Here is a 23626-nt window from a genome sequence, read left to right as displayed (position 1 = left end):
GTAGTATAATTAATAATAAAATAATATCTTTATTTCTACAAGTACATGTGCAAGGTATACAGGCCTAGCTGACATCAGTGACATACTACTATATAGAAAGCTGCTTGTTATGCAGAGCATTTATGGCAAATTAGGTCAATTTTGTCCCAGGATATGACCCACACCAGTCAACTAATACCCAGGTACCCATTATTACTGAAGGGTGAACTAGTGTAAGGAAAGACGCCCAATATTTCCACCCCTTTGCCAGGAATCGAACCCGGACCCCTCACCGTGTGAAGCGAGAGCTTTGCCACCAGGCCACGGGGTACTGTGGCCTGGTGGCAATAAGGGCGTAGGTGGTAGTGACATAAGAATCGGAGAGTAGAGTGTACGCGAAACAATAGTAGTAATGGAGATTATCTAAAAAAAAATTAAAAAAGAGCACTGCAGGAGAGTTCATGACCCATGGGGGTGATAAATTAGACACATGTGCAACTCTTGGGTATCTTTACTAACATGTCGGTTCTCTGAACCATTCATCTACAAACCTGCCAGACACTGCAACTTCTTGGGATCCTAATACTTGGGAATTCTTTGCTTGCCTAATTCTTGGGCACGACCTACTTCCACATTGAACAAATGTGACAACACCTATGACTGCTGCACCTCTCCTGCCAACGGTTTATAAGCTCCTCCGCACGTATGCCATATTCTATTCAAGATTGATGGACTGACCACATCGACTCAAGGTTGAGGGACTGATTACCTCATTCTCCTCCTGTTCTTCAAGATTCTCCTTTGTATGGACTGATGAAGCCACTGTGTGGTGAAATGTTTCCTCAATAAAGATACCCAAGAGTTGCACATGTGTCTAATTTATCAACATGTCGGTTCTCTGAACCATTCATCTACAAACCCATGGGGGTAGGACAAAAAACTCAGATGGTAAAACTCACAGGAGAGAATCCATCTAGGCAGAAGAAAGGAAAGGAGAAGAGGTAAGGTGAGGAGGACATAAAGATCAGGTCAAGTTTGGAACATTTGATAATATATTGAGAAAGGGAGGCATCTGCAGAGACTAAACCAGGAGACTGTATCCAGCCCACTCTGTCCTTGCCAGTGAGCTTTTTGCAATCCACCAGACACTTAGCTTTGTTTTTGCCTGTCATCTTCTTCAACTGATTGTACTCTTTGCTCTTTTCTGATTACTATCCTATCTTGTTCTCGGGTCTCTTCGAGACCTTCGGTTCTAGTGCCCCAGGTTCAATGGGTCCCATCTCATTGGGCATCTGGGGTAATGAAGTTGAGGACTGAACTACTTCCCTTGTCCACTCCCTTCCACCGATCACTCTACTTTTCTTGACCAGGAGGGAATTTGCATCAGGAGTATGGAGGGAGATCTGTTGCCAGTGGCAGGGTAGCCTAGCCATCTCCCTTCGCTCCTCAGCACTGAGCTCCATTTGATCCTTTGACTGTCCATGAGTATGGCAACTCTCCAGGGTGCTTGATGTGGGGCCACTCTAGACTCTGGGCTCATCTCCATCTCTAACCTTATGTGTTAGAGATAAATAAGCTCAGATTCATGATCAGCGCATTAAATTTTGCTTAAAACAACCAATTTGATTTTGGTTAAATTTTGTTGGCTGGTATTGTTGTATGCGTTTCTACTTTAATTTGAAAGAGCGTCATTATTAGATACCATTTCTTAGATAGGAATATCTGAAAATGTGCCCTAAGATTTGATTAGCCTTATGGTTAGTGGTTTGTCTATGGTTAGTCTTAGATTTGGTGTAATCTAACAAATGGCCATAAGAATAAACAGAACTTTTTTCAGTCCCAAATAGGCATATCTTTGGGCAAGGGGATGTGGATGTGCTGGATAGCTTAAAGATGATACATGTAAGCTTGGGTTTATCTTAATTTTTTAATTAGTAAAGGGTGCTAGATTTTAATTTTTCTCATAAGTCTTTTATATTGGTGAAGTGTAGCATGTCACTGACTTGAGTAAGATGCATATATAGGTATTAGGCTAATTGGGAATGTTTCTTCCTGTTTCTTTTTCCAAAGGGGAAAACTTTTTTTTTTCTCTCTTCTCCTTAACCCCTCTATACCTTTTCCTCTCATCACCAAGAGTTCCCCCCATATTTTCTTAAAAACCCAGGAAACCCTTCTCAACTACTTGCTGATTATTTTATTCCTTAATATAGTTAGATGTTTGCTGTATCATTTTCCATCAGATTCATGTCATTGTATTTAGTGACACTTGAAATCTTGAGTGTTGTGTTGGAGCCTTTGTCAACCTTTGGAGTAGTTGTCTTTTAACCTTTTTTGTTTTTCAGCTCATTGTTGAATGGCTCTTATCCCTGTCATTCCAGTGTAGCCACAGAGTTGACTGCTCTTGTCTCACTTTTGTGTGGACTGGCTAGTTCTGTGCATGCAAGGGTTACTACCATTATTGTGGTGTAAGGCAAGTCGCTTTGTGGTTGCCAGAGCTGACAGGCAATACCTGAAGGAGGCTGGAGGTGTGTGGGGTGGTAGTTGGGGCTGAGGTGGGAGCTGAAGATATGTATGAGTGTAGGAGATGGGAGCTTGGGATGTGCATTAGTGGTTGCTCTGTGTTAGGGTGGTGATGGTGGTGGCTCTGTGTGTTGGGATGGTGGTGGTGTGTAAGTGTATGGGGGCTCTTGATTCAAGGAACTGGAATTTACTCCACATCCTTGGATTAAACCCATTGTCTCCCATTCCCCAGGAGTTCTATGACCTCTATAGGTTTGAAACTTCCTCCTAAATACAGTATACCAAGAAATGTAAGTGAGGACTAAAGGTTTGGGGATTAGTCTTGTTAAAAATATCTTATGTAAGTCAGTATTTTGGGAGGCTATTATCTGCCAATTTTTTCATGAACCATTATTTTACATTAAGCATTGCAAAGCAATGCTTAATGCAGTGTCCTTGTACAAAGCCACCAATTACATATTGTATTAGTGTAGTTTAGCAAGGTCACCTAAGGTAGCAGACCAATCTGTTTTCAGTGGCTGCCAGCACCACCACCTCTTCAAATTTCAAAGCTTTTAGTGCCCAGAGATGTCACATTATCACAATCAACCAATTAGAGAGCAGTTGCCTATGATTCGTTAGTATGATGCAGTATTTCTAAGTGGGTTAATCAGGATGGTTCCTTGTCAGGTTACTTTATTCATTAAGCTCGTGAAATTTAAATATGTAGTAAAAAACCATTGTGGCCTGTCAATTAATATTACTCTTGATAGGCTGAATGGGCGGGGGGGGGGGGGGACTAAGGGTGAATTTGTGGTGCAAGTTCTGATTGCAGGTTTTTTTTCACGATTGATTTGAGATGGTTGATGGTCATCATTCCTCAGGCTTAGATCCAGTATGTGAGATATGGATAAATCAGAGTGTAGTGCAGTGTTAAGAGAGCAGAGTAGTTGGGTATGTAATAGCTGATCTTCAAGAGTATGCCTATTGTCTCATATTTTTTTCAATGTGTGGAATGTGTGTATGTATTGATGTTCAGTTTGTTGTTTTTATGTATGTTTTACCTGGAATTCACTTGCTTATTAATATTTTATTTTATTTAAGAGCTATTTAGTCTTAAGATTTAGTTAATTGGATGTTTTCCCATATACAGGACAGCCATCACTGATCTGGCAATCACTAATCCGGTTCCATAACTAATCCATCACTAATTTCGGCTAGCATAAGTATCGCACCCATTTTATGAGTGAGTTTCTTATGGAATTTATTGGTCCCAGTGATGCCAGATTAGTGATGGTCAACCCATACGTAATTGTTTTTTCCAAATCAAATTTTGGTTTATTGTACATACACCTACCATCCGACTTACGACCTGCTCGACTTACGACCACTTGACTTATGACCGTGTTTTTTATGCCAAATTTCTGGGAAATAAACAACTATTTGTGTTGTACACAGTGTTTATCCTAAACCTTACAGTATAAAATACAGTACTAACAACATAAAAAGTAAAGTAAAACATGAAATACCAAAATAAAACAATAAAATAAAGTCATTACAAAAATGTTTTGTTGATATTCAGTAGTAAAGTTCGACTTAAGACCATTTCGACTTACGACTGGTTTCTCGGAACCGAACGTGGTCGTAAGTCAGATGATAGGTGTATTCGTGTGTAGATTTCTTCATTATTAGGGTTTTCAAAGTGATAGGCTCAGAGTTAAAAGAAATATAGTTTACTGTATATCATTAGCAAAAAAATATTGGACTGTGGTGTTGGGTTACATTACTGTAGGAACATTTATGTAAGTACATATATGAGAAATAGGAGTGGGTTGAGTACGCTACCTTGGGTAACACCAGTATCTGTTGATTTTGTGTCAGGTAGAGTCATTTAGAGTTGCATCTAAGCATATACAGTGGAACCCCGGATTTCGTCGTTAATCCATTCCAGGTCAGTCTAAATCCGAAACGGACAAAAACTGAAGCAGTATTTTCCATAAGAAATAATGTAGATACAATTAACCCCTTCAAGGTCCAAGGCCAAAATCTGAAGTGGTGCCCCAGTGTCCAAGAATTTAAAAAAAAAAATTGTTATTTTTTATGAAATGGTAGAGAATCTTTTTGTGAAGGTAATAAAACAAAAAGTATGAAATTTGATGGAAAATTGATGAAATTATGCTCTCGCGAATTTTGATGTGTCAGCGATATTTACGAATCGGCGATTTTGCCGACTTTGACTCCCATTTTAGGCCAATTACATTATTCCAGTCGACCAAATTCTTAGCTATTTCACTAGTATTACTTCTATTCTATCGATTGAGCACAAGAAATTGCCAAGTCAACTGTTTCAACTACTAAATACAGTGATCAGAAGTTGGTAATTTGGCCAATTTAACACAAAGTTCAAATTATTCCAATTTCAAAATAGGGTCCAGAATAAACAATGTAAGTATTCCTGGCACTAAACTAACATTTCCTCTGTTCATTAGTTACATTTTGAGGCTTTACAAATAAATTCCATTTTTATTTTTTATTCACATAATGAATTTTTATTCACACCAAAAAATAGAAGATTTACTGTTATGTAATATTATAATAATTGTATAAATATCATCACCACATTTGTGAATGTATATTAGACCCACCAGCTGGCGTGTATTAGACGTGTGAGGTCGTTTGTTTACTCTTGAACATCGGCAAAAATTTAACATTTCCACTACTTTGAGCTCAGTTTCAAGCCATTTCCAGTGCTAAAACCAGTCAAAATCATCTCTATTTCTGTAATATGTCTTCCATTCTATCAAATGAGACCAAGAAATCGCAAATACAATTATAAAAAACAAACGAAAAAACACTGCAAAGCCGCTGTTTTAATCGAAAATCATGGTCTCAGTTTTTTTTCTCTCATTATACACAGTGTGCTGCAGGATTTGTTTTATGTGGTGCACACATACCAGATGTATTCTCTCATATCTAGGCCCAAATGTACCACTCACAGTTTATCAGAGTGAGCTGAGCTGATGGCGTAGATCTACGTTTTGGACCCTGAATGTAAAGCCATAGATCTATGGGACGGACCCTGAAAGGGTTAATCTGTTCCAGACACCCAAAAATATTAACAAAAAATACATTTTTAAAGAATAATTATAGTTTTACATACAGAAAACAATGAGAAAGAAATATCAATGATTAATGAAATTGATAAATGAACATTTAACATCACACTTACCTTCATTGAAGACTCTTGTTGGGGTATGGACAGTGAGGAGGGGAGAGGGAGGAGGAGCAGAGGTTATTTTTTGGAAGGGGACTCCCCCTCCATAAGGACTTTAGGGATCAAAGTCCTATCTGGGGTTCCCTTCTTTATCTTTTACTGGCACTGGACCCCTGTCACACTAGAAATCTATTTCTGGCATCTTTAAGATTTGCCTAAAATGGGACAAGGTATTGTCACTGAACATGTTGCAGATATGGCTTGTATCAGCTTGGTCAGGGTGATATTTTTCTACAAAAGTTTGCACTTCATTCCACTTTGCACAGATGTCCTTAATCACTGAAGAAGGCACCTTCTCCCCTCTCTCTTCCTCACCCTCTGAAGCAGTTTCCTCAGCTGTGGTCTGTAGCTGTTCCAGATGAAGGTGTTGCAGCTCTCTTCAGTGGTTAGCTCTTCCCTTTGGTCCTCCACCAACTCTTCCACATCCTGGCCACTCACATCCAACCCCATGAACTTCCCCAAAGACACACTAGATTCCACAACAGGCATAGGGTCGACAGGGTCGGCCTCAAATCCTTCAAATTCTTTGTCGAGGACACGTTCCGGCCACAATTTTCTCCAAGCACTCAATAAAGAAGCACAAAAAAAATGGATTATTGCAAAATGTTTTGGATGAATGCTCACTCAACCAGTGACAGAGCCAGACTGAGACACATGCACGAGTGGCGGCGTCTTGGGTGGTCGCGTCTGATACAGATGATTTCTGGGACGAGGTACAAAATCCAGAGCAAAATTTCACCAAAAACAGTGGTCGAAATCCGAATCATACGATATCCGGTGCAGATGAAATCCAGGGTTCCACTGTATTAGTTAGGTAGGGTTGAGTAAACTGATTTTCATGGCTCTTGATTTTATATTGTAGGTTCATGAGGAGGACCCTGTGAGATAGTGGTCAAGAAAGGTCTTAATTCCATTCTCCACCGGTGTGATGATTTGCACATTTCATTATCCTTTTATGTGATTTTAATTATCTTTATATCCATAGTTACTGTAAAAGCTTGTCGTTTATGAGGATTTCTATTATTGCAGCATCGGTGAAATGGTGCTGAGGTAGCAAGATACGAGGGTGGTAACTTGTACTTGTTATCACCACCACTTCGAGACTAGTTCTTTTTCTTACTACAACTATGACTTCCATCCAACGAGGACCGGGACTCTATGAGTTCCTCACTGAAGCTGAACTTCAACACTACTTCAACAATTTCAAGAATACTCTTAAGGTATGAAAGGGACAGGACATAGCTGGTTGCTTGGGATTTGATGTGAAGCATCTGTTTCTTGTAATTTTTTATCTCCTATGAACTTGCATTCTTTACATTTTTTCCTTTACCCAGTGCAGTATGTATAGTGTATATACATTACTACTTCCTTTACATTACATTTATATAACAATCTGGTTAGTTGATTTCTGGTTTATTTTTTTTTTACTAGACCTTTTAAGTTGAAAGATTCCTAATTTTCACTCTGGGTTACTAGTGGCCAGTGTTGATAATATACAGTAGCACTACTATTAGCTAAGACCTAAGATGAGGCTTCTTTGCTAATTGCCTAATCATTTTAGCTATCTCTACTGATAGCCCACAATCTTATGTAGTTATTGCAACCTGGGTTTATCTGACACTGCCTGCATGAGCCTCAAAAGTTCAGTCTTAATTAAAGACTGCAATATGCCCTCTTTCTCATACATTTTAATTTGTGTGTGAGGTACATTCCAAATGCTTTAAAACATTACACGGTGAATTTTAGAGATTGTGTACAATTTTTGTTCTCCTTGGTATGGGTATCCTTGAATCATGTTTCTCTTATTCATTTTTTACTGAACCAACTCTTAAGGTAAAATTTACTCTGTACTGTAATGAACTGTATTTAGCATTTTTACACTTTTCTCAACAGGTGCAAAATGTAGGCCAAATAAAATTTGTAGCTGATGAAGATCTACAAGCCATGGGAATGTCACGTCCAGAAATTCGCCGGCTTAAGAAGTACTTTCATAAGTATTGTCCACAGACTTATCTGTCAAAGTTCAAAAAGGTTGGTGTATTGCTGACAGGTTATGCTTCAAAATTTCAGCAACCACTATTTCAGTTCTTTTTATAATTTTGTATTTCCATATTTTCACTTAGTTCTGTATTTGTGGCATTGATATCTTGCAGACATTTTATTTATATTCGAGTATAATAATTGCAATTTTCACACAGAATGAAATCCATATACATAGCTGGTGTGTCTTTCAGATTTTATTAATACGTAAAGATGGCTTAGACTCTCCAGAAGTAGTAGTGCCAGATGATGCTGGAGACCGTCCTAGTGTTCGTGTTCCCAGTAAACACATCATTCCTGCTGATGCCATTGTCATCAACAAAGAGTTGGGTGTTGGGGAGTTTGGTGTAGTCCAACAAGGGGTTTGGACCAATGAAGAAGGAGAGAGAGTAAGTAATCATAAAACATTGGTTTCTGTATCCGCTAAGTTATATCAAATTCACCTTGTACATAATTTAAATAAAGTGAAGAAAACTATTACGGTATAATAAACCAGATGCTTAATTTATCTTTTGGAAGAAAGGAAGGTAACATGTAACTAAGAGTGAAGCAACAGTGAATAAATGGTATTTTTTTGCTAAGTTGGATAGAGGGAGGTTTATATGAGCACTCAGATGTTTCCAGTGGGTATACTGCATTAGGTAATGAATGGTTTATTGAAGTTGTATCTTCTTATTTTCCTATAGATTCAGGTAGCCATCAAATGCCTAAGCAAAGAGAGGATGCAGACACAGCCCATGGAGTTCCTGAAGGAAGCCGCCATCATGCACACCATAGACTCTGAGCATATTGTTCGACTCTATGGTGTTGTACTTGATACTAATGCTCTTATGTTGGTGAGGATTTTTTATTTTGTAATATTGGCAGCTGCTTCAAGATAGGTTGATTTTTTTTCATAATTTATTATAAAGGTTTAACTGGAAAATTATAATGCTTAAACTATTTATTGCTTAACTATTATTTTTTACTGCAATATAATGTATGCTGTGATAATTTTTGTTTATAAAGTTACCAACTCAAAACCAGATACTAAATACTAGTTTTTTTTTTAACTTATAATGCCTGTATCTGTTATTCATCTATTATTTTATGAGCTAAATAAAGTGCATCTTATCACAAACATCAGGATTGTTAAATTAAGATTTCTTGCACCATATTTCACTTTACAAATGAATTACAAAATGTAATACTGTGTACATTCTTAACTTAGGTAACGGAACTGGCTCCTTTGCGATCATTGCTGGAATGCATCAAAGAGCCCTCTCTGAGAGTAAGCTTCCCAGTCACATCACTCTGTCACTTTTCTATTCAGATCTGTGATGGTATGTCTTACCTTGAAGGCAAGAGACTTATACACAGGTAAGATAAATTAGTTCCTTCTTTGCTGTATTTTAGTTGCAGTGTAGTATGTTATTCTTCATGTTGGAGATTCCCATTTCATAAAATTAACTTATAAAATGTTTTTATAATTAATTAAAAAAGGGGATTTTTCAGTTAGTACTTTTTATAAAAGCTGTATTATCAAATGCTAATGCTTACTTTTACTAATGTTACATTACTTTGGTCTGAAGTACATACTATTATGATCACTTGCTCATAGCTCCAGGAGCAGAGTTAACATCATGTTTGGTCTTAAGCATTTTTGTCTGTTATAATGTTTTTAAAGTTACCAGTGGTTATAGCACTTACTACCTCCTCTTGTAAACTGTTACATTAACTCACTCTGTGAATAGCACAGCAAAAATCATTGTCAGCTTTATTTGGCACCTGGATAAAAACTGACATATAGGTTATATCTAGGTAGTAGGTTGGTAGACAGCAACCGCCCAGGGAGGTACTACCGTCCTGTCAAGTGAGTGTAAAACGGAAACATGTAATTGTTTTACATGATGGTAGGATTGCTGGTGTCTTTTTTCTGTCTCATAAACATGCAAGATTTCAGGTACGTATTGCTATTTCTACTTACACTTAGGTCACACTACACATACATGTACAAGCATATATATACACACCCCTCTGTTTTTTTTTTTTTATTATTTTCTTTCTAGTTCTTGTTTATTTCCTCTTATCTCCATGGGGAAGTGGAACAGAATTCTTCCTGCGTAAGCCATGCGTGTTGTAAGAGGCGACTAAAATGCCGGGAGCAAGGGCCTAGTAACCCCTTCTCCTGTATAAATTACTAAATTTAAAAAGAGAAACTTTCATTTTTCTTTTTGGGCCACCCTGCCTTGGTGGGATATGGCCGGTTTGTTGAAAAAAAAAAAGGTTATATGAAAACAACTGTATTTTTGTGCTGTAGCAAACTCAAAAGTTGTAGTACTAATAATGTTTACAAGCATTACTTGTATTGACGAAGTTAAACAATCGTTTTCCTCTCTTATTTTTTATTTTTTTTTGATTATTTGCAACTTGTCATTTACTGTCTCTGCTATGATTTTTGAATGGCTATCTGTTACTTTTCCTACTCCATCTTCACTGCATAACCCAGCTCCATACTCACAGTACCTTTTAAATATACCCTGCTTTTTACATACTGTACATTTCTTTTTTTATATACTAAAATTTTTACTTGGCCTCTTCTAAATACGCCCAGCATTTTTTACATGTGCTCTGTCAGAATATAGTCAGTAGCTTACTTGCAATCTTCTAGATGCATCCAAACTTTATGTAATTTTCTGAGTGTATATACTAACATTTTTACCACATTATCAATTCCCTCCCAAAGTAGGGTGATCCAAAGAAGGAAATACATTATTCATTCAGTGGCTGTCTTGCCAGAAGTTCATGAAAACAATTCATTGACTCTCTGAACTGCTACATCCTCACTAATCCTCCAGTGTGCTGGCATTGTATTTTCCACATCCAGGACTTCAGTCTGGGTAACCAGTTTCCTTGAATCTCTTCTAGATATTCTTGATTTTTTATCTGAACTTTTCAATTTTTTTTTTTTTTTATTCTACATACACCCATTTTTTTTCCTTGCACTCTTCTATATCTTTCTTCTTTCAGCAAACCAGCCACATTTCACCGAGGTAGGGTGGCCCAAAAGGAAAAACGAAAGTCTCCTTTTAAATTTAGTAATATATACAGAAGGGGGTTACTAGCCTCTTGCTTCCGGCATTTAGTCGCCTCTTACAACACACATGGCTTATAAAGGAAGAATTCTGTTCCACTTCCCCATGGAGTCACTTATAAAAATCCTCAGATTTTTACTTTCACTTACAAATATACTTAGCTTCCTTGTTTACATTTATGAATACAGTATATCCAACTTTTTTTTTTTTTTTTTTTTTTTTTTCAGCTTTAATATTTATTTGCTTAGGGGATGATACTTGGCTTAATATCCAAGAGATTAGGTACTATATGATTAAAGTGTCTCTCAGAAACTTTATTTTGTCCTTTTTGGGGGGAATTTCTCTTTCATGTACGGTAGGCAGTTTGTCAGATATTTCAAATACCTTAAAATGTTTTAAGACTTTTGAAGGAACACTTGAAATATATGAGAAAGAACTCAACACATGTCATTATGTATATGAAGTGAATCACCTTCTTTTTAACACAATGGCTGTCTCCCACTGAGGCAGGGTGACCCCAAAAAAAGAAGAAACAAAGTTTTCTCTTTTTTTTTTTACATTAAGTAATTTATACAAGAGAAGGGGGCTACTAGCCCCTTGCTTCCAGCATTTTAGTCACCTCTTATGATACACATGGCTTACAGAGGAAGGATTCTTCTCTACTCTCCCACGGAGAGAGGGAAGTAAAAGATGTTTTGTGTGCCAGTGGCCTGGACATGCAGCAGGCATGTGTGAGCATGTTAAATAGGAGTGAATGGAAATGAATGGTTTTTGGAACCTGACAAGCTGTTGGAGTGTGAGCAGGGTAATATTTTGTGAAAGGATTCAGGGAAACCAGTTAGCCGGACTTGAGTCCTGGAGGTGGGAAATACTATACCTGCACTTTGAAGGAGTTGTTTGGGATATTAGCTATTGGGAGTGACATCTAAACTCATATCTGGGTGCCTCTGCAAGGATGATGATATTGCGTGAATGATGGCAAAAGTGTAAAATGATAGTGAAAGTGTTTCTTTTTTGGGTCACCCTTTCTCAGTGGAAGATGGCCGACTTGTTTGAAAAAAAAAAAAAAGATTTTTAAAATATTAGGATTAACCTCACGAGTAAGAAGAGGGGTGTAAGAAGTAAAGAAATAGAAAAGGGGGAAAAACTTGGTAGGAAAAGTGGAATGATGTAAAGGGTTTTAAAAATAATGTGTGTGAAGAAAATGAAAGTGAATACTCGTTGGCAAAGGAAGTCCTCATTTTATGTGACAGTACTTCCATGGGGAACTACTAGTCTGAAATATTTGGGAAAATTCTTCATATTCTTTTCTGATCCAAGTGCTAAAAATGGCTCACTTAATCGAGAAGACAAGAATGGAACTATTAGGTAAGTAATGAATTTAAGTATAATATTTTTACGACAAAAGTAGTGCTTGAATAAGTGAATTTTAGATCTCGAGCTAATTACTGTGTTTACTTAAAGCTGATCACTAACAATTTCAGATGCATTAATTCTAATATATGAAAAAAATTCTTTCCAGAGATTTGGCAGCAAGAAACATTTTGGTTTTCTCAAAAAACAAAATAAAAATATCAGATTTTGGACTATCAAGAGCGTTAGGAGTGGGAAAAGATTATTACCAAACAAATTTTAATGTAAATTTGAAACTCCCAATAGCATGGTAAGTCTTGTATGTACCTGTTTGTTTTTGATGAGAATCAAAGTAAAGCATTTGAGATAATATTAATTGAGTAATGAAAATAATAGTGCTTTGCTATTTTTTTTTTTATTTTTGTGTCATGAAATACTTTTTATTAATAAATATTTTATATTAAACATACATAGGTGTGCTCCTGAGTGTATTAACTACTTGAGATTTACTTCTGCTTCGGATGTTTGGGCATTTGGTGTGACACTGTGGGAAATGTTTAGTTATGGATTCCAACCATGGGCTGCCCTTACTGGCCAGCAGATTTTAGAAGCCATTGATGAGCCAAATTTTCAGGTTAGTTCATGGAGAACCTTATAGTGAATTTCAAAATTTTAGTGTATTTCCTGTAATTTATAGTTTTGTTGCCTTTGCATTAACTTTGACCTTAAGTATTCTGTCTGTTATTACATAGGCATCAGAAGTAATATTTCCACACCATGAATTACATGTATATACCTTTTTTTTTTTCTTCACTGTATAATTATACAGAGTTAGATGACAGTTTTATTTCTTTTCTTGAAGATATAAGCCAGTGAACTCTTAGAGATCTTTTCATTCATTCAAACATTCATTCATTTATTGTCAGTATGTATGTTTAGGAACCTGTACAGTAATATTTTGTATACCTGCAGTTCATTTGATTTTCTCATAATGTTAGTATTTATTTCTATATTTACAAGTAGCCTAGGGAAAAAATGGATTTGACAGTTAAAAAATAGGAGAGGAGAGTTATTAAATGGAGAGTTAGAGGTATCGGGAAGATGGAGGGAATATTTTGAGGAATTGTTAAATTTTGATGAAGATAGGGAAGCTGTGATTTCATGTTTAGGGCAAGGAGGTATAACATCTTGTAGGAGTGAGGAAGAGCCAGTTGTGAGTGTGGGGAAAGTTTGTGAGACAGTGGGTAGAATGAAAGGAGGTAAGGCAGCTGGAATAGATGGGATAAAGATAGAAATGTTAAAAGCAGGAGTGGTTCGTGCTGTTATTTAATAAATGTATGGAAGAGGGTAAGTACCTAGGGATTGGCAGAGAGCATGCATAGTTCCTTTGTATAAAGGCAAAGGGGATAAAAGAGAGTGCAAAAATTATAGGGTAATAAGTCTGTGGAGTATACCTGGTAGAGTGTATGGTAGAGTTATCATTGAAAGAATTAAGAGTAAGACGGAGAGTAGGATAGCAGATGAACAAGGAGGCTTTAGGAAAGGTAGGGGGTGTGTAGACCAGGTGTTTACAGTGAAACATATAGGTGAACAGTATTTAGATAAGGCTAAAGAGGTTTTTGTGGCATTTATGGATTTGGAAAAGGCATATGACAGAGTGGATAGGGGGGCAATATAGTAGATGTTGCAGATGTATGGTATGGGAGGTAGGTTACTGAAAGCAGTGAAGAGTTTTTATGAGGATAGTGAGGCTCAGGTTAGAGTATGTAGGAGAGAGGGAGATTATTTCCCAGTAAAAGTAGGCCTTAGACAAGGATGTGTGATGTCACCGTGGTTGTTCATAATATTTATAGATGGGGTTGCAAGAGAAGTGAATGTGGGGATCTTGGCAAAAGGGGTGGAGTTAAAAGATAAAGAATCAGACACAAAGGAGGAGTTGTCACAGTTGTTCTTTGCTGATGACATTGTGCTTGTGGGAGATTCTGAAGAGAAGTTGCAGAGGTTGGTGGGTGAATTTGGTAGGGTATGTAAAAGAAGAAAATTAAAAGTGAATATACGAAAGAGTAAGGTTATGAGGATAAAAAGATTAGATGATGAAAGATTGGATATCAGATTGGAGGGAGAGAATATGGAGGAGGTGAATGTATTCAGATATTTAGGAGTGGACATGTCAGCAGATAGGTCTATGAAGGATGAGGTGAATCATAGAATTGATGAGGGTAAAAGGGCGAGTGGTGCACTTAGGAGCCTGTGGAGACAAAGAACTTTGTCCATGGAAGCAAAGAGGGGAATGTATGAGAGTTAGTTGTACCAACACTCTTGTATGGGTGTGAAGCATGGGTGATGAATGTTGCAATGAGGAGAAGGCTAGAGGCAGTGGAGATGTCATGTCTGAGGGCAATGTGTGGTGTGAATATAATGCAGAGAATTCATATTTTGGAAATTAGGAGGAGGTGTGGGATTACCAAAACTATTATTCAGAGGGCTGAGGAGGGGTTGTTGAGGTAGTTCGGACATGTAGAGAGAATGGAACAAAACAGAATGACTTCGATAGTGTATAAATCTGTAATGGAGGGCAGGCGGGGTAGGGATCAGCCTAGGAAGGGTTGGAGGGAGGGGGTAAAGGAGGTTTTGTGTGCAAGGGGCATGGACTTCCAGCAAGCGTGCATGAGTGTATTTGATAAGAGTGAATGGAGACAAATGGTTTTTAATACTTGACGTGCTGTTGGAGTGTGAGCAAAGTAACATTTATGAAGGGATTCAGGGAAACCGGCAGGCCAGACTTGAGTCCAAGAGATGGGAAGTACAGTGTCTACACTCTGAAGGAGGGATGTTAATTTTTTTTTTTATTTTTTTTTTATTATCACACTGGCCGATTCCCACCAAGGCAGGGTGGCCCGAAAAATAAAAACTTTCACCATCATTCACTCCATCACTGTCTTACCAGAAGGGTGCTTTACACTACAGTTTTTAAACTGCAATATTAACACCCCTCCTTCAGAGTGCAGGCACTGTACTTCCCATCTCCAGGACTCAAGTCCGGCCTGCCGGTTTCCCAGAACCCCTTCATAAATGTTACTTTGCTCACACTCCAACAGCACGTCAAGTATTAAAAACCATTTGTCTCCATTCACTCCTATCAAACACGCTCACGCATGCCTGCTGGAAGTCCATGCCCCTTGCACACAAAACCTCCTTTACCCCCTCCCTCCAACCCTTCCTAGGCCGATCCCTACCCCGCCTGCCCTCCATTACAGATTTATACACTCTCGAAGTCATTCTGTTTTGTTCCATTCTCTCTACATCTCTAACATCCCAAGGGATGTTAATGTTGCAGTTTTATAACAAGTGTAAAGCACCCCTCTGGCAAGACAGTGATTGAGTGAATGATGATGAAAGTTTTTCTTTCTCGGGCCACCCTTCCTTGGTGGGATTCAGTCAATGTGTTAATAAAAAAAAAAATAATTTACAAGTAATTCATTTATACTGTTTCAATAGACATTTTGTTTTCACATATCTGGGTATTACCAGCATATCTAAAATGTATAATATGTTCACTGAACAATGTTATCAAGTATTTTTCAGCCCTTTGTGTTTTACTTTCATGACTTTCTGTAAAGTTTTCGCAATTTTCTGTACAGGAAGGCCCTGTGTATACAACTCCCTCTTTTCAGTGTTCCACATTTTCGTTAGCTTTCATTTGAGCCATTGTTCATTATGTTCAATGCTCTTTCTGTTTTTTCTTCCATTATCGCTGTTTTCGTATAACAGTTGCATAAGAGAAGGACAGTCGGTGCTGTATTTTTAGGTAAATATTGTATGTGATGTGTAATTTATTTTACTTTTTTATCTTTCTTTTATGTCTAGCTGTATTGAGCACTTAATATATGATAGTGTAAACATGTTATCAGGCATTTTAGATGCATTCAGTAATTGAAAAGAATGCTCCCCCCCCCCCCCCCAGGCAATTTTTGCTTATCATTTGGGGGTCATGAACAATAGAGCCTCACAAACAGAGCCCTCCTGTATGTCTTTCAGTATTTTTTTTTTATTCTTCAGCTTTTATTTCAACATTTCTTTTCATACTACAAAAATATTAAAACAACTCTTCAGTTATATAATATCAGATAATTATTGTAAGTCATAGTTTTTATTTGTCATGTCTAACAGTTTTTTATTCTTTACAGAGGTTAGAACAGCCAGAGGCATGCCCTAAAGAATATTATACCATAATGCTTAAATGTTGGCAACATGATCCTGCAAAGAGGCCTAAGTTTGTTGACCTTATGAATATTCTTCCAGATGTGAGTAAAAAAATTAAGGCAGTATAAAGTGATTGTGTAGATTTAAATTACTGGTGTGGCACCAGCATGACAAATCAAGAGTTAGAACGGTAAATATGAACCATCTTATGAGTGTGTATTATTTTAATGGGGCTGTATTGTTATGGGGAGATACAGTTTACATAAAACTGTGACTCACATAATTGAGAATAGTTAGCTATAGTGTGGTTAAGTTAAACAAATGGATAATGGCAGTGGGAGGAGGACAGCTGAGATGGCGATATACGATAAGTAACTGCAAGAAATTTTATTAGGAATGTGTACAGTGGCAATGAACAGGCTTAACCCTTTCAGTGGATGCCATTTAGAACTGTCATTGAGGCCAGGGTTCCTCATTCTGTCATGAGCTCAACTCACTCAGATTAGCTGTGAGCGGTAAATTTTAGCCTAGATATGAGAGAATTTTCTGTTCAGTGAATGTGCACAATACTGCCTCATGCATTGTGTGATAGGAAAAGCAAAACTCAGACCTAGTCTTTGCTTTAAAATACATAGTGACTGAGTTATTTTCCAGGATGGGTTTAATGGTTTTGTTGGCTGTTTCTTTGTATCATTTGATAGAATGGAAGACATACCACTGAAATAAAGGTAATTTTGGTTGGTTTCAAGACCAGAATTAGCTTGAAATTCAGTTCAAAGTAGTGCAAACATTCAATTTTTTGCTGATTTTCCTGAGAACGGGGAAGGCACCCTACACCCCCCAGTCTGCTTTATGGGTTTTCAGTAGGTCTGATTCAATTATTGGGACACTGTAAACCATATCCAATCATTCCTGGTAAATCTTCCATTTTTGTGATTATGAATTCAAAATGGAAGGCAGGTGTATTATAGGAGAGGCCTGGGGATAAGATTAATGAACAGAGGAAATGTTGTTTTAGTGCCAGGAATATCTACATTGTTTATTTTTAACCCTTAAACGGTCCAAACAGATCGACGTTCAGATTCGTGGTGCTACAAAAGTAGATCTACTTTTTTTTACATATTTTCAAATATAACGAAAAAAAAAGGTAGATAAAAGTTTTTTTTACACGTTTTCACATGTAAAACAAAAAAAAATCTACATTTTTTTACATACTTTCAGATGTTGAAAAAAACGTATATATACATTTGGACCATTTAAGGGTTAAATTGGTATTTTTTTAATTTAGTGTAAAATTGGCCAAATTCTGTGTTGTAATAGTTGAATGGGCAGTTTCTTGTGCTCAGTCGATAGAATGGAAGACGTACTAGTGAAATAGCTAAGAATTTGGTTGAATGGAATTTTCTTAAAATAGAAATTGAAGTCTATTAAGTCACCAGTGTGTAAATTGTGCCCTGGACTACTAACTTTGTGTTTACTTAATTTTCCATCAAATTTCATAATTTTGGTGTCATTACCTTCGGAAAAAGATTCTCTACCATTCCAGAAGATTTTTTTTTTTTAAAGTGGACACTGGGAGCAATTTAAAATAATAAAATTAATTTTGGGGGTCTGGACAATGAAAAGGTTAAGAACAGCAGATCATTGTGCATTGAATTACATTAGGTACTTGACACCTAATCTATAAAATACCTATTATGCTGATGTAGATATTTTGTTAGTTTTGTGGTAGTTCTCCATTTTCCTGTCATGCTGTATGGAAATTATGATGAGGCTGTCAGTGTCAGTCTGTTTTGATTTATTTAATGGCTTAATTTTTTTTATTAATTTTTTATTTAATGCATTTAATTATTGTATTTTTTTTAAATAAAAAAAAGTTATCAAATCATTTCATATTAAATGCAGATCAAACAGACACCTACATTGCTTCTTCATGAGTATAGCCCTCCTTTATTTTATTTTATTTTTAAATACTGTTTAACTGTGGAAAAAGAGAGAAACCTGTTTTTAATCTCTGCATCTCATCTAACTTGTCACCATGCTCCCCATATATAGAATCATCATCTTGCTCAAGGTGGATCTGTTCATGCCTTGATAAGGTCACATACAGCATTGCATTTGTCTCTTTATTCCATTATGTTGGTATTTTATGCACTTTCTGTCCAATGTTTAATGCTCTATCTTTAATCAGCTTATTAGTGAAAACAAAATAAATTATATGTTTTAATCCTTCACAATTGCCAGTGTAAACCAGAGCAAGTTCAAGTAGTAAGAGAATGTGAGGACCCACCTGCTACACCAGGGGGAAAAAGAGACAGACTTCAGTATTGTGTAGGAGATGTAATCACAGTCTTGGATAAGAGGTAAGAGTACAGATTTTAATTTAGATGAACTGCCCTAAATTAGTACAAAACTGAATCTATATAAGTCTCAGACTTGTGTAATTGGTGCTTTTCAATTTCTCTTGTTAGTATTTTGTCACAGTATTATCTGATGTAACCGTACAATTGTGCTGATATTCTTGATATTGATTTTGTTAATATTTTTTCTTGTTTTTGTGCATTTGTTGTTATAAACACACTATACAAAAGTGAAGACAATAATAAAAGAGCAGGCAAATGTTATAAAGAAAAGAGAGGTTGGAAGCACTTTGAAACGAAAAGAGAAGATAGTTATACAGTATAGGAATAACGAACCAAATGATAACTAGAACAGCAAGTACAGCTAGGTAGCACATAACAAAACACTAATAAATACAGTGGCCCCTCGAATTTCATCATCCCTTTTCTGTATGTAAAACTATAGTTTTTTTTTTTTCCAACACGTCGGCCATCTCCCACTTAGGCAGGGTGACCCAAAAAGAAAGAAAATCCCTAAAACAAAAATACTTTCATCATCATTCAACACTTTCACCTCACTCGTACATAATCACTGTTTTTGCAGAGGTTCCCAGATACAACAGTTTAGAAGCATATGTAAAGATACAGTATAAAAAGTGACCTGAAATAATTACAATATCAGGGTCCCAATTATATATGTATCATCCTATTACACATCCCACCAAACTGCCAATATCCCAAACCCCTCCTTTAAAGTGCAAGCTATATAAAAATAACCGGTTTCCCTTAATCCCTTCACTAAATATTATGCTGCTGTCACTCCAACAGCTTGTCGGGTCCCAAATACCACTTGTCTCCATTCGCTTCTAAGATACTCATGTATGCTTGCTCGAAGTTCAAGCCTCTTGCCCACAAAATCTCCTTTACCCCCTCCCTTCAACCTTTTCGAGGATGACCCCTACCCCGCCTTTCTTCCCGTACAGATTTATACACTCTCCATGTCATTCTGCTTTGATCCATTCTCTCTAAATGACCAAACCACCTCAACAACCCCTCTTCAGCCCTCTGACTAATACTTTTATTAACTCCACACCTTCTCCTAATTTCCACACTGAATTTTCTGCCTAATATTTACACCACACATTGCCCTTAGACAGGACATCTCCACTGCCTCGAACCGTCTCCTTGCTGCTGCATTTACTTTCCCTTTGCCTCCATTGATGAATTTTTTTGTCTCCACATATACCTTAACACACCACTCACTTTTTTCCCTCATCAATTCTATGGTTAACCTCATTCTTCATAAATCCATCTGCTGACACATCAACTCCCAAATATCTGAAAACATTCACTTCTTCCATACTCCTTCTCTCCAATGTGATATCCAATTTTTCTTTATCTAAATCATTTGATACCCTCATCACCTTACTCTTATCTATGTTCACTTTCAACTTTCTACCTTTACACATCCTCCCAAACTCGTCCACTAACCTTTGCAACTTATCTTTAGACTCACCCATAAGCACAGTATCATCAGCAAAAAATAACTGTGTCAACTCCCATTTTGTATTTGATTCCCCATAATTTAATCCCACCCCTCTCCCAAACACCCTAGCATTTACTTCTTTTACAACCCCATCTGTAAATATATTAAACGACCATGGTGACATTACACATCCCTGTCTAAGACCTACTTTTACCAGGAAGTAATCTCCCTCTCTTCTTCACACCCTAACCTGAGCCTCACTATCCTCATAAAAACTCGTTACAGCATTTAATAACTTACTACCTATTCCATTTACAGTGGAACCTCAGCTTACGAATTTAATCCGTTCCGTGGACTTGTTCGTATCCTGATTTGTTCGTATGCTGGGTCAATTTTCCTCATTTAAATTAATTGAAATGCAATTAATTCATTCCAGCTGAATTCCTGCTCTCAGGAGGCATGACAAAATAACCCCAATATCAACTCTACGGAATAATTATTTGTCACAATTCATCTAATATGACATAATAAACAATATAAATAACTTAGAAACCTGATATGTACTCTAGAATGAATAAAATATGTCATTATGTGGATGGCGGAGAGTGGTCGCTATGTACAATTTTTATGTTTATCTCATTACACTATGTACCTGGTTCGTGCTTATCAATGATTTGCTTTAATTCCATGCAAATCATCCTCTTTTTCTTCTCGGCACTGTCCTTTGCACTTGCTTTCTTAGGACCCATGGTTAGAAGAAAGAAATCTGGCGAATTAACTTAACGAAAAGTAAGGAAAACACGAGAATTCCTTAATATTATTATGTGAGTAGTAGTTATTGTAAGAAATCAAGTGTGGTGTGTATGGTAGTCAGCCAGGTTACCATACCAGGCCATTCCACCCACACAATATTATATGACATTTAAGCATCCCAGAGCGATGAAATGCATATACAGTTCACTCATTACTTTTTTTTTTTTTTTTTTTTTTTTTTTCTCAACAAGTCGGTCGTCTCCCACCGAGGCAGGGTGACCCAAAAAAAGAAAGAAAATCCCCAAAAAGAAAATACTTTCATCATCATTCAACACTTTCACCACACTCACACATTATCACTGCTTTTGCAGAGGTGCTCAGAATACAACAGTTTAGAAGCATATACGTATAAAGATACACAACATATCCCTCCAAACTGCCAATATCCCAAACCCCTCCTTTAAAGTGCAGGCATTGTACTTCCCATTTCCAGGACTCAAGTCCGACTATATGAAAATAACCGGTTTCCCTGAATCCCTTCACTAAATATTACCCTGCTCACACTCCAACAGATCGTCAGGTCCCAAGTATCATTCGTCTCCATTCACTCCTATCTAACACGCTCATGCACGCTTGCTGGAAGTCCAAGCCCCTCGCCCACAAAACCTCCTTTACCCCCTCTTTCCAACCCTTTCGAGGACGACCCCTACCGCTCTTTCCTTCCCCTATAGATTTATATGCTTTCCATGTCATTCTACTTTGATCCATTCTCTCTAAATGACCAAACCACCTCAACAACCCCTCTTCTGCCCTCTGACTAATGCTTTTATTAACTCCACACCTTCTCCTAATTTCCACACTCCGAATTTTCTGCATAATATTTACACCACACATTGCCCTTAGACAGGACATCTCCACTGCCTCCAACCGTCTCCTCGCTGCTGCATTTACCACCCAAGCTTCACATCCATATAAGAGTGTTGGTACTACTATACTTTCATACATTCCCTTCTTTGCCTCCATAGATAACGTTTTTTGACTCCACATATACCTCAACGCACCACTCACCTTTTTTCCCTCATCAATTCTATGATTAACCTCATCCTTCATAAATCCATCCGCCGACACGTCAACTCCCAAGTATCTGAAAACATTCACTTCTTCCATACTCCTCCTCCCCAATTTGATATCCAATTTTTCTTTATCTAAATCATTTGATACCCTCATCACCTTACTTTTACTTATTACTTATTACTCTTTACTCATTACTTACCTTAAATATTTGTAGTCTTAATGTAGGGTGAGATGAGTAGTATTTATTTTAAGAAATCAAGTGTAGTATGTATGGTAGCCAGCCAAGCCAACCCACCCAAACATAATATTCTGACATTTAAACATCCCAGAGCGATAAAATGCATATACAGTTCACTCATTACTTATCTTAAAATATTTGTAGTCTTAATGTAGGGGTCAGAGGTGAGTAAACAAGATAAAACGAATAAATGAGAGAGAGAGAGAGAGAATGAGTACATGAGGGAGGACAGGCACAGCATTATGTAAACAAACCAGGCGAATGCCAGTTTTGTAAACAAAGTGTACACGTCTGGTTTGTGTAAAAGTTACGTTGTGTACAAGTTGTCTCTACATTGATATGGAGGAATAAATAAAGAGGAACACTCCCATTCTCATGTAACATCATTTTGGGTTATCCTAGGTACTTTACTCATTTGCAGCTATGCATGATAATCTATGTAACTATTTCTGTATACCTGAATAAACTTACTTACATACAAAAAGAATAATTTTCTACAGTTACCCATCATAGATGGATTAACTCTTAAACGGTCCAAACATATATATACGTTCTTACGTATATGTATGTTTTATTTTTCCTTCCTTCAAATTTGGCACGATTGGCCTGAGATGCCTTGTCAGTATCTCAGCGTGCGCAGTATTAAAAAAATCTTGGATCACTTAGTACCTTGTGGGAGCGCAAGTTAAATTGAGCTCCAGCTAGAGCAAACAGTGCGGCAAACACCAAGGATTCACTGATGTAATGTCATATTAACACTCCTCTTTTAACCCTTTGACTGTCGCGGCCGTATCTATACGTCTTACAAGGTACCGTGTTTGACGTAAATATACTCATAAATTCTAGTGACTTCAAATCAAGCAGGAGAAAGCTGGTAGGCCCACATGTGAGAGAATGGGTCTGTGTGGTCAGTGTGCACCATATAAAAAAAATCCTGGAGCATGCAGTGCATAATGAGAAAAAAAAACTCTGACCGTTTTTATTAATTAAAATGCCGACTTTGTGGTCTATTTTCGTATAGTATTTATGGTTGTATTCTCGTTTTCTTGGTCTCATTTGATAGAATGGAAAACATATTATAGAAATAGAGGTGATTTTGATTGATTTTACTATAAAAAGAACCTAGAAATGGTGCTCAAAGTATGAGAAATGTTTGATTTTTGCCAATGTTCAAAAGTAAACAAATGATGCCATTGTCCAATAAATGTCCAACTAGCCATTCTAATATGCAGTTATGAATGGGTTGATGTTATTTATACAATTATTACAGTATTGTAGTAGTCTGCATAATAGTAAGTCTTCTATTTTTTGTTT

The 23626-nt window shown here is 37.0% G+C and overlaps 1 protein-coding gene across 11 annotated transcripts in view; it reads left to right on the top strand.

Annotated features, from left to right (window-relative positions):
* Positions 1–23626, top strand: part of Ack-like (activated Cdc42 kinase-like) — a 276769-nt gene that overhangs the window by 177418 nt on the left and 75725 nt on the right. For all 11 annotated transcript variants that reach the window (XR_008407684.2, XM_053782702.2, XM_053782704.2 and 8 more), the window contains 9 exons: positions 6782–6972; positions 7646–7783; positions 7987–8181; positions 8479–8628; positions 9003–9151; positions 12389–12529; positions 12694–12853; positions 16407–16523; positions 18667–18785. Coding sequence is in view for 10 of the 11 variants with exons in the window: in XM_053782702.2 (XP_053638677.1) it covers positions 6880–6972; positions 7646–7783; positions 7987–8181; positions 8479–8628; positions 9003–9151; positions 12389–12529; positions 12694–12853; positions 16407–16523; positions 18667–18785 (1262 nt within the window). In the remaining variant the exon portion in view is untranslated. The remainder of the gene's footprint in view (positions 1–6781; positions 6973–7645; positions 7784–7986; positions 8182–8478; positions 8629–9002; positions 9152–12388; positions 12530–12693; positions 12854–16406; positions 16524–18666; positions 18786–23626) is intronic.

This window comes from Cherax quadricarinatus, chromosome 28 (assembly GCF_038502225.1).
Source record: "Cherax quadricarinatus isolate ZL_2023a chromosome 28, ASM3850222v1, whole genome shotgun sequence".
NCBI lineage: Eukaryota > Metazoa > Arthropoda > Malacostraca > Decapoda > Parastacidae > Cherax > Cherax quadricarinatus.
The sequence above is the reverse complement of the archived record's forward strand: the minus strand, read 5'-3'. Positions and strand labels throughout refer to the sequence as shown.